This window comes from Gigantopelta aegis, chromosome 9, assembly GCF_016097555.1.
Source record: "Gigantopelta aegis isolate Gae_Host chromosome 9, Gae_host_genome, whole genome shotgun sequence".
NCBI lineage: Eukaryota > Metazoa > Mollusca > Gastropoda > Neomphalida > Peltospiridae > Gigantopelta > Gigantopelta aegis.
Genome location: NC_054707.1, coordinates 55,607,905 through 55,620,435, shown reverse-complemented (window position 1 = coordinate 55,620,435; position 12,531 = coordinate 55,607,905). Strand labels below are relative to the sequence as shown.

The 12,531-nt window shown below is 38.8% G+C and overlaps 1 protein-coding gene across 1 annotated transcript in view; it reads right to left on the bottom strand.

The window, feature by feature from the left end:
• LOC121381254 (xanthine dehydrogenase-like) overlaps positions 1–12,531 on the bottom strand; it is a 72,794-nt gene that overhangs the window by 27,182 nt on the left and 33,081 nt on the right. The window contains exons 24-26 of the mRNA XM_041510495.1: positions 5,002–5,116; positions 3,497–3,577; positions 2,860–2,969 (exon numbers count right to left, since the gene is read on the bottom strand). Coding sequence (XP_041366429.1) covers positions 2,860–2,969; positions 3,497–3,577; positions 5,002–5,116 — 306 coding nt within the window. The remainder of the gene's footprint in view (positions 1–2,859; positions 2,970–3,496; positions 3,578–5,001; positions 5,117–12,531) is intronic.

Below are 12,531 nucleotides of genomic sequence, written 5' to 3'. Positions count from 1 at the left end.
TTACAACAATGAGGCGGTAACAGAAACCTGCCCCTTCTGAATTACAACAATGAGGCGGTAACACAAACCTGCCCCTTCTGAATTACAACAATGAGGCGATAACACAAACCTGGCCCTTCTGAATTACAACAATGAGGCGGTAACACAAACCTGGCTCATCTGAATTACAACAATGAGGTGGTAACACAAACCTGGCCCTTCTGAATTACAACAATGAGGTGGTAACACAAACCTGGCCCTTCTGAATTACAACAATGAGGGGTTAACACAAACCTGGCCCTTCTGAATTACACCAATAAGGCGGTAACACAAACCTGGCCCTCCGGAATTACATCAATGAGGTGTTAACACAAACCTGGCCCTCCTGAATTACAACAATGAGGTGGTAACACAAACCTGGCCCATCTGAATTACAACAATGAGGTGGTAACACAAACCTGTCCCTCCTGAATTACAACAATGAGGTGGTAACACAAACCTGGCCCTTCTGAATTACAACAATGAGGCGTTAACACAAACCTGGCCCATCTGAATTACAACAATGAGGCGGTAACACAAACCTGGCCCATCTGAATTACAACAATGAGGCGTTAACACAAACCTGGCCCATCTGAATTACAACAATGAGGTGGTAACACAAACCTGGCCCTTCTGAATTACAATGAGGCAGTAACACAAACCTGGCCCTTCTGAATTACAAGAATGAGGTGTTATTACAAACCTGGACCTTCTGAATTACAACAATGAGGCGTTAACACAAACCTAGCTGGCCCTTCTGAATTACAACAATGAGGTGTTAACACAATCCTGGCCCATCTGAATTACAACAATGAGGCGGTAACACAAACCTGGCCCATCTGAATTACAACAATGAGGTGTTAACACAAACCTGGCCCATCTGAATTACAACAATGAGGTGTTAACACAAACCTGGCCCATCTGAATTACAACAATGAGGCGGTAACACAAACCTGGCCCATCTGAATTACAACATTGAGGCGGTAACACAAACCTGGCCCATCTGAATTACAACAATGAGGCGGTAACACAAACCTGGCCCTTCTGAATTACAATGAGGCAGTAACACAAACCTGGCCCTTCTGAATTACAAGAATGAGGTGTTATTACAAACCTGGACCTTCTGAATTACAACAATGAGGCGTTAACACAAACCTAGCTGGCCCTTCTGAATTACAACAATGAGGTGTTAACACAAACCTGGCCCATCTGAATTACAACAATGAGGCGGTAACACAAACCTGGCCCATCCGAATTACAACAATGAGGTGTTAACACAAACCTGGCAAATCTGAATTACAACAATGAGGTGTTAACACAAACCTGGCCCATCTGAATTACAACAATGAGGCGATAACACAAACCTGGCCCATCTGAATTACAACAATGAGGCGGTAACACAAACCTGGCCCATCTGAATTACAACAATGAGGCGTTAACACAAACCTGGCCCATCTGAATTACAACAATGAGGCGGTAACACAAACCTGGCCCTTCTGAATTACAATGAGGCAGTAACACAAACCTGGCCCTTCTGAATTACAAGAATGAGGTGTTATTACAAACCTGGACCTTCTGAATTACAACAATGAGGCGTTAACACAAACCTAGCTGGCCCTTCTGAATTACAACAATGAGGTGTTAACACAAACCTGGCCCATCTGAATTACAACAATGAGGCGGTAACACAAACCTGGCCCATCTGAATTACAACAATGAGGTGTTAACACAAACCTGGCCCATCTGAATTACAACAATGAGGCGGTAACACAAACCTGGCCCATCTGAATTACAACAATGAGGCGGTAACACAAACCTGGCCCATCTGAATTACAACAATGAGGCGGTAACACAAACCTGGCCCTTCTGAATTACACCATTGAGGGCTTAACACAAACCTGGCCCATCTGAATTACAACAATGAGGCGGTAACACAAACCTGGCCCATCTGAATTACAACAATGAGGCGGTAACACAAACCTGCCCCTTCTGAATTACAACAATGAGGCGGTAACACAAACCTGGCCCATCTGAATTACAACAATGAGGTGTTAACACAAACCTGTCCCTCCTGAATTACAACAATGAGGCAGTAACACAAACCTGGCCCATCTGAATTACAACAATGAGGCGGTAACACAAACCTGGCCCTTCTGAATTACAACAATGAGGCGGTAACACAAACCTGGCCCATCTGAATTACAACAATGAGGTGTTAACACAAACCTGTCCCTCCTGAGTTACAACAATGAGGCGGTAACACAAACCTGTCCCTTCTGAATTACACCAATGAGGCGGTAACACAAACCTGGCCCTTCTGAATTACAACAATGAGGTGGTAACACAAACCTGGACCTTCTGAATTACAACAATGAGGCGTTAACACAAACCTGGCCCATCTGAATTACAACAATGAGGCGGTAACACAAACCTGGCCCATCTGAATTACAACAATGAGGTGTTATTACAAACCTGGCCCATCTGAATTACAACAATGAAGCGTTAACACAAACCTGGCCCATCTGAATTACAACAATGAGGCGTTAACACAAACCTGGCCCATCTGAATTACAACAATGAGGCGGTAACACAAACCTGGCCCTTCTGAATTACAACAATGAGGCGTTATCACAAACCTGGCCCATCTGAATTACAACAATGAAGCGTTAACACAAACCTGGCCCTCCTGAATTACACCAATGAGGTGGTAACACAAACCTGGCCCTTCTGAATTACAACAATGAGGCTGTAACACAAACCTGGCCCTCCTGAATTACACCAATGAGGCGTTAACACAAACCTGGCCCTCCTGAATTACAACAATGAGGCTGTAACACAAACCTGGCCCTTCTGGTACAAGTTGAGTTTGCGAATTTCCAGAGGATCTTTATCCAGACATTTGGCAATGTGTTCCATCATGGACTCCATAATGAACACTGCAGGACATGACCCTAAAAACAAAATAGTGCAGTCAACTCAATCTTTATATGCAGACATTTAAAAAAAGGATTTGCTAAAAAAAAAAAAAAAAAAAAAAAAAAAAAAGTATTTAATATTTACTAACATATGAAACCCATTCAAAAATAGAAGCGGACATGACATTAGAAAAGCTGAAATAATTTTTCACACAATTTTAGATCAAAGTAAAAATTACTGCATGCTAAAAATGCTTAAATCAGATAAAAATCAAATACACTATATGTGAAAAACGTTTATCATTTCTCTTTTCATGAATCTTAATCTGACTTCAAAACTAATGGCACCCCCATGATAGTAGGCTGGTCTGAACATCCCAACAGTCAATGGGAAGGCAAGAAATCTTCCAACAAGTCCTCTGCTTCCTGTTCCCATCACGTATTTGAAGCTTCCTTCTTTCTCCTTCACTCATACTACTAGCATAAGGAGAAAACATGCCATTAGTTGGAGGTCAGGTTAAGTTAAAAAGGAATTTGTTGTGGTTCATCTAAAAATTACATACCTGGTGAACGAGCTGATGTGTTTGAAGGTTTGTTTGTTTTCAAGGCAACAGGAATATAGTACCAGTTAGGGCAGTAGTAAGCTGCAAAATAATTCATAATACTGTAGGCAATGATAATAAAAAATAACACATTTTTAAAGCAATATTTACCGATGTTTGTTTTTAAATTTTATGGATTGACCAAAAGACAAAAGCTTATATTCAATAATACAAGGAAAATAAATACATGTATGTCAACTACTAATGCTAATCATGTGACTGGAGATATACTGAGATATAAATAAAGGGACACTTGGTATTGTACACCAAATGTCAGTAATTATTAGCATCATAAGGGACCATCCACAAAGCCAGTCTTGGTTATTACCATTATCTTTTCTCTTGGCCATTTCCTTAATCTCATAAACTATTTTATTTGTTATTACCATCAGCCCTTCTCTGGACCATACATTCCCAGTCTGGAGCTTGACATGGTAAGACATGTTGGATTCACTTGTGCAAACTGTACGTGCTTTCGTGTGCTCAACTTGGGGATCCTTCATTTCATTGTTTTTGTGAGCAAAATGAAGTTTTCTACTGGGATGTATGTGGCCATTGGAACTCATTGAATGCTTCTCATTTCGACTGCCTGCACCACCAGGTTGGATTCTTTTTTAGTGAGATTCCTTGCCTCCGTGTCATTTCTCCGGCTGACTATGTCGACTTGTTTTTTCGTGACTTGTATGACAGCCATTCTTCAGAATTCCACGGTTGTTCGCGTTTAGTCTCTACATGTCCTAGCAGCACTGGAAGATTGACTGCCTCACTTTAAGAAGAAATAGGAAGCAGGGTCGGCCCCTGGTCGGCCCCTACTACTCTTTTCTAGACATTACTTTGTTTTATATTAATACCATCTCGTATCCTCCAGTCGGGCCCATCCACACCACTATACCAACCATGACAACTGGACTATATCCTAGTCTGATACTCTATCTCGTTCAGACAGATCCGGCTTCTCAAAATCAGTTTTTTAACATAGCACTACACCTTCAAAGTCTAATGACTGTCAATCTAGGGGTTTTCTTTTTTAAAATTCTGTTAACTTTTTTACTAATTGCTATTTTCAAAATTCAACCCATTTTCAACTCTACCCTCCCCCTTCCCCTAATCCTGAGTCAGGCCACCAATCTTATTGTGAGGTCAGACTCTGGATGAGCGTGTTCGAAACCCTAGTGGTATATTAGCACATTAAACTAGTTATTTATCTATCTATCTATCTGGATCATATCATTACCACAATCTCTTCTCTACACCATTCTATATGTATATATCTTCTGTTGACCATTAACATAATGCATTCTCTTAGTCATTACTAGAATCCCTTCTCTTGATCTTTACTATAATCCCTTCTCTTAGTCATTACTAGAATCCCTTCTCTTAGTCATTACTAGAATCCCTTCTCTTGATCTTTACTATAATGCATTCTCTTGGCGATTCCCAAACATGTGTGACAAGTGAACAATTACCATTGTCTAGCCAGTAGAACAATCCTGACAGTATTTGATCATTTGGAGAAAATCCACAATCAGCATTCACTGTGATCTTAATTCCATTCAGTCTGCCTTCATTGGACACACCAATCTGAAATGGTATCATTGAGAAAAGAAAGGAACGTCTTTAAATCGATATTTTCCTGCTGTTCACTTGGTTTAGACACTGAAGAAAAACATGTCATGCTGTCACACAGGCTACTCCTCCAAAACAAATATTGATATATTTATGTAATCCTCCACCCCTCACATTCACATGGGACCATACTTAACATGGCTTTGATGTACCTGTTAGTTTAAACATGGGACCATACTTAACATGGCTTTGATGTACCTGTTAGTTTAAACATATTTTATTACTGTAACTGTAAAAATAAACATTTCTGAGGGGATCAACCAACAGCCTGATATTTATATTAAAGGGACATTCCTGACTTTCTTGCAATTTATATCAAGTGTCTGGCTAATAAAACCTTTTTTCATTGTTAGAATAACAATGTACTTACATTTTCTTGTCCAGAAAATCCATCTGTATATCCAATGTGTTTTTGGTTCCCCAAATGTTTTACAAAGGTACTGGCTGATATTGAAAAAACTCAGTATGTACACTGATGGATACTATTACCCATAGAACCTCATGAACATTATCTACTGCCAAGCACATCAGCAATTCTCAACTCTCTTTTTGATTTGTACTACCAACTGCCGTATTTATACTTTCACAAGAATTTTTATTCACTCGAAGTCCAGTTTATTACCCCATCTAAATGATTTAATCAACTGGTTTTTAATGTATCTATAAATAATATATATAATATATCTATGCCAATATATAAATCATGTAAATAGGAGATCTGCTGTGAAAAAAACCCCATGTGTTTAAATACATGTTATACCTTCCTGAAACATCAGCTGTACACACCCTTTTTTTCAATTACTCTTTGTATTTAATTATGTACTGTGTATATTGTTTTGTTCTTTTACCTTGTATTTTGTAATATATGTTTTGTAAACTACCTTTGCCAATAATAAAAAAAACTAATAAAGAATTAAAAAAAACCCCAAACCACCCCAAAACAAAAAATGTCCACATGCTAAGCACAGGCTACATCTTGTATATTATATTTTAAAATCTATATTAACAATTATCCTGACATGAATATTTAGGTAGTATAGGTGTACTATACTGATATGAGATGGAAAACACTTTTCAAACCTATAGGTGTTTAGTTTTTTCAGGGTAGAATTTGTTTTCTACAAACCTGATACTCTGCTAGGTATGGAAACCGTTTGCCGATCGCTTTCATGTTGTCGTGGAAGTTCAGAAACAGTCTCACAGGTCTTAAAAGACAAAATAACTAATTATAAAACTATAAGACTCAAGTAGAGTAATTATTAAACAAACTTTGCTAAACATTTCATCATAATGACATGAAATTTATAAACTACAACATCTTTAAGGGATGAAAAACACACTGGACAAACACTCCCGAAAACATTATACAGACTTGGATATATCAGTCATGGGACACTAGAATAGGTCCACGGAGGTGGTTCGATCCTATGATGCAACCACCTCAGGCGAGTGCTCTACGACTGAGTTAGATCCCGCCATACAAGACAGGGGGGCAGGGGTGGGGGTAACTGCCCCCCTAGTGCTGGAGCAAAACCTCAAATTTGGGCAAAAATGATACAGATATTCGGTCAAAATGTGCTAACCTGAGACCTTTTTACCATGTATTTCCATCATTCTACCCTCAAAATTAGTTGTAATCCATGTAAAAATGCACAGTGATTCATTTGCAATCCTTCATAGCTGTTTGTATTGGTTTTAATGCTAATATGAATAAATGTTATCCAGATTCGATAATTTTCATTTAATTTGGGCAAAAGCCAGCCTGCCCCTCCCATAAAAATTAGATCCTGTATGCCTATGGATCCCGTCCTTTAGTAATTAAGAAAGTCTACTAATGGTCTCACTTCCTCATGATGTGAGCTGCCAGGGCACACGCTGCGGATATCTGGTTATTCCTGGTGATCTTCGACCCATACGCTCCACCCAGCCTCCTCACACTGACGTTCACTCTGTAATAATAACACTCATATACTGACAGCAAAACATAAGGAATCACATAAACAGTAACTGCAAATGTTGACTGTAGTCTGTCCAATTGATGGACAGGCAGGTGGACGGACAGACAGACAGACAGACAGACAGACAGGCAGACAGACAGAAGGATGGAGATGAAACCTATAGTCTCCTCCGGCTGGACCGGTAGGGGACTAAAAATGACTCTAATAGTGAAAAATATGCCATAGTGTTTAAAAACTAGGGTCTGTTAGTTTTAGGCTGATGGAGTGTTCGCTTGATGCGCGGTTGGTCCAGGATCAATCCCCGTCGGTGGACCCATTGGGCTATTTCTCGTTCCAGCCAGTGCTCCACAACTGGTGTAACAAAGGCCGTGGTATCTACTATCCTGTCTGTGGGATGGTGCATATAAAAGATCCACTGCTGCTAATCGAAAAGAGTAGCCCATGAAGTGGCGACATTGGGTTTCCTCTCTCAATATATGTGTGGTCCTTAACCATATGTCTGACACCATATAACAGTAAATAAAATGCGTTAAGAACGTCATTAAATAAAACATTTCCTTCCTTCCTTCCTTTTAAGGCTGATGGCTAAACCACTACACCATCAAGAGCTAAACATTTCATTTCCACTTATTTTTGTGCTTATATCCAAGTAAGGTTCAAGCACGCTGTCCTGAGCACACACCTCAGCTATCTGGGCTGTCTGTCCAGGACAGTGGGTTAGTTGTTAGTGGTTAGTGAGAGAGAAGAGGGTGTAGTGGTTTTACACCTATCCACTGAGTTGTTAAAACTCACTCTGGGAGGGAGCCAATACTGGGCCGTGAACCCTGTACCAACCAGCCTTATGTCCGATGGCTTAACCACGACACCACCGAGAAGCTAAACACCAACAAGTTACACATTTTAAACTAACACCTATAGGTTACTGTCTGCAACTTTTGTCACAAGTCTCATAAAAGTCTAGTTTCAAACCGAGATTATCTTTACTGCTCTGAATGCGAGTTCTTACCCACTCTCGGGAATGTTGAGGACTCCTGCCACCACCTGCTGGACGTAATCTATCCACTGGGTGGCCGCCAGCACATTCATCCCAACTCCATCTTCTGTTGGGCTGCAGATACTGATCTAAACCACAATACAGGAGGAAATTAGTGTACAAAGAACACACCCAGCACATTCATCCAACTCCATCTTCTGTTGGGCTGCAGATACTGATCTAAACCACAATACAGGAGGAAATTAGTGTACAAAGAACACACCCAGCACATTCATTTCAACTCCATCTTCTGTTGGGCTGCAGATACTGATCTAAACCACAATACAGGAGGAAATTAGTGTACAAACAACACACCCAACACATTCATTCCAACTCCATCATATGTTGGGCTACAGATACTGATCTAAACCACAATACAGGAGGAAATTAGTGTACAAACAACACACCCAGCACATTCATTCCAACTCCATCTTCTGTTGGGCTGCAGATACTGATCTAAACCACAATACAGGAGGAAATTAGTGTACAAACAACACACCCAGCACATTCATCCCAACTCCATCTTTTGTGGGGCTGCAGATACCGATCTAAACCAGAATACAGGAGGAAACTAGTGTACAAAGAACACACCCAGCACATTCATCCAACTCCATCTTCTGTTGGGCTGCAGATACTGATCTGAACCACAATACAGGAGGAAATTAGTGTACAAAGAACACACCCAGCACATTCATTCCAACTCCATCTTCTGTTGGGCTGCAGATACTGATCTAAACCACAATACAGGAGGAAATTAGTGTACAAACAACACACCGAGCACATTCATTCCAACGCCATCATATGTTGGGCTGCAGATACTGATGTAAACCACAATACAGGAGGAAATTAGTGTACAAAGAACACACCCAGCACATTCATTCCAACTCCATCTTCTGTTGGGCTGCAGATACTGATCTAAACCACAATACAGGAGGAAATTAGTGTACAAACAACACACCCAGCACATTCATTCCAACTCCATCTTCTGTTGGGCTGCAGATACTGATCTAAACCACAATACAGGAGGAAATTAGTGTACAAAGAACACACCCAGCACATTCATCCCAACTCCATCTTCTGTGGGGCTGCAGATACTGATCTAAACCACAATACAGGAGGAAATTAGTGTACAAACAACACACCCAGCACATTCATTCCAACTCCATCATATGTTGGGCTACAGATACTGATCTAAACCACAATACAGGAGGAAATTAGTGTACAAACAACACACCCAGCACATTCATTCCAACTCCATCTTCTGTTGGGCTGCAGATACTGATCTAAACCACAATACAGGAGGAAATTAGTGTACAAACAACACACCCAGCACATTCATCCCAACTCCATCTTTTGTGGGGCTGCAGATACCGATCTAAACCAGAATACAGGAGGAAACTAGTGTACAAAGAACACACCCAGCACATTCATTCCAACTCCATCTTCTGTTGGGCTGCAGATACTGATCTAAGAAAAAAAAAATGAGTGAATGAAGGAAGGAATATTTTAATTACAGTTATATGGCACTGGAAATATAGTTAAGGACCACACAGATAATGAGAGAAAACCCGCTGTTGCCATGCAATGGGTTACTCTTTCTGATTAGCAGCAAGAGATCTGCAGATTTACATAGACAGGACAGTGATTCCAGTTGTTCTCATCAGTACCACAGCATACTGGTTAAAACATACATTGTATATTATGTGATTCCAATTGTTCTCATCAGTACCACAGCATACTGGTTAAAACATTATATATTATGTGATGTGTGGTCTAAAAAGTTAGAAATGAAACTCTGTTTCTACGTAAGCTACTCTTCTGATTAACATGCAGTGTTTTTTTTTATCATTTATCCTGCAATCACTGTATACATTGGCAAGATAATATGACTAGATAAGGTAGTACTAAACCAAATAACTTCCGGCTGGGTCAAAGTTCGAGGTGCACCGAACTTTTGACAGAGAAGTGAACACCACAAGACCTGTGATTGGTTATAAATGTGAGTGTGTTGGTTGTAAAAACAATTAGTTTCATCTGGGCTAAAAATGTATGCAATTTTATTTCATCTAGTACCACTGTGTCAAGTAGCCTTGTGCTTGGAACATGTATGGGGTACCTGTAAAACAAAGTACTCAAATTTTGTGCAGAACTAGGGTAATCATAGACGCTACCTGTTATCTCAGAAATGAGCAGCTTGACCCCCATTTTTTTGTGATTCACTTTAAGTGTAAGGGGTGGTAGTATTTATATCCGTGGCGTTTATGTCGGTTGATATGTTGCAGGTAGGAGTTTTAGCCGTATATGTTACTATTGTCGTCTATGGGATTTGATTTGGTAGTATACACCCTATAGCATATATTCAGTGCATAATAAAAACATATTATGATTTTGTGATTTTATTTAATTAAACTATACTGGTTGATTAATTAGCTGTCACTGGACCACGCAAGTTCACAATGACCTTGACCTTGACACTAATCACTGTACATGGCTCTGAATGGAGTTTTAATCAAAGTTAGCACTGAGGAAAAGTTGGTTTTGGCCTATAATTCATACTGTAAATATTCAATAATTTCTTTTTATATGGTATTTGACTTGCCATATATAACTGCTCTTAAATATGGTGTTATATATAGGCAACCTGAATTAAGATTTTAATAGCAATTTATTTTTATATTAAAAATAACATGTGTCAATAGTGGGTTAATGTCTTTAGTTTCCATTAACATAGTTAATTTTTCATGTATGCAATTCTGAAAACTCAAATTTGTAAAGAACTTGATTTTTATTGTCATTTTGACATATTTATAGGGTGCTAAGTTATATTTTAGACAAGTTTGTAGTTTTATGCAAAATTTAAAATAAATTTAATGAAAAACTTCACCAAAGACATAATTAAATTTGTTGTCACTATTGTGCCATCTGTTCTTAGTTATACATAACAATAATCTTGTTAAACATACCTTTAGATCTCCAGATCAATTTTTTTTTTAATAATCACTTAGTTTGCTCTCATGAAGACCATTTTAGGTTTATACTGGATTCAGAACCAGTTTTTTTCAGATTTGATTATCTGCCTTGGAGTAAGTTGGTAATTTATTTGATTGTTAAAGCTGTATTACCCAATGTTAATAGCTAAATAAAATGCTGGATTACTGATTGTAGAAATACATCCAATATACATATTGTATTGATCTGGATTAGAAAATAATGCAATAAAATAGATGTTCGGGTAATTATGTCATTTAAAAGTAGTTTTTTTAAGTAATTAATCAAAAATAAATGTGTGAAAGCTGGATGATAATTCCAGATATCACAAATATTAAAAGCTCCAACTACAGTAGGCTACAAATAAAATATAGTCAGGAATATGGGTGGCTCCCAATGGTTTTGATGGTTCATTATGAAAATCAGCATGGCCGATGGATTTGAAATTCCCACACCTGGTAACTTGAAGATGGCCACACTCTGCATACAGGATTTCCTCCCAACACAAATGTCCAGAACATTAAGTTATTACTTCATACAGGTACAGTCATGTTGGTGTTTCCTTCCTCAGACAGTGTATTTTTTTAATACTGATATTTCTTTGATGTACCTGTTCAGGTCTCCTAATCTAGGGGTCAGTCAAGTGCATGTGTTTTAATGGGATACTTTAAAGGAGTGGAGGTACTCTGACTATCTTTGTTGTCTCTACATATATACCTGAGTACACACACCAAACTGACAGTAAATATCTTCAGGAGTTTTATTTTAAAACATTTTGTTGTTTAATATGACATATTGCATTTGTACAAAACTGTATACAATATATATGCCTTATGAGGTGTACATTATATTAGGTTGCACTGTAGAAACAACAGTTTCAGTGAGGCTGTCACTTTATGTCAGAATACACCAGATCCTGGTTGTCATAAAAACACATAGCAGGACACTTTTTGAAAAATGTATATTATCAGTATAGGTAGTACTAAACCAAATAACTTCCGGCTAGGTCAAAGTTCGAGGTGCACCGAACTTTTGATAGAGAAGTGAACACCACAAGTCCTGTGATTGGTTATAAATGTGAGTGTGTTGGTTGTAAAAAAAAATTGTTTCATCTGGGCTAAAAATGTATGCAATTTTATTTCATCTAGTACCACTGTGTCAAGTAGCCTTGTGCTTGGAACATGTATGGGGTACCTGTAAAACAAAGTACTCAAATTTTGTGCAGAACTAGGGTAGTCATAGACGCTACCTGTTATCTCAGAAATGAGCAGCTTGACACCCACTTTTTTGTGATTCACTTTAAGGGTGAGGGGTGGTAGTATTTATATCGTGGCGTTTATGTCAATTGACTGTCAGGTGACAGAATGTAGCTAGCATCTTACAAAAAAGTA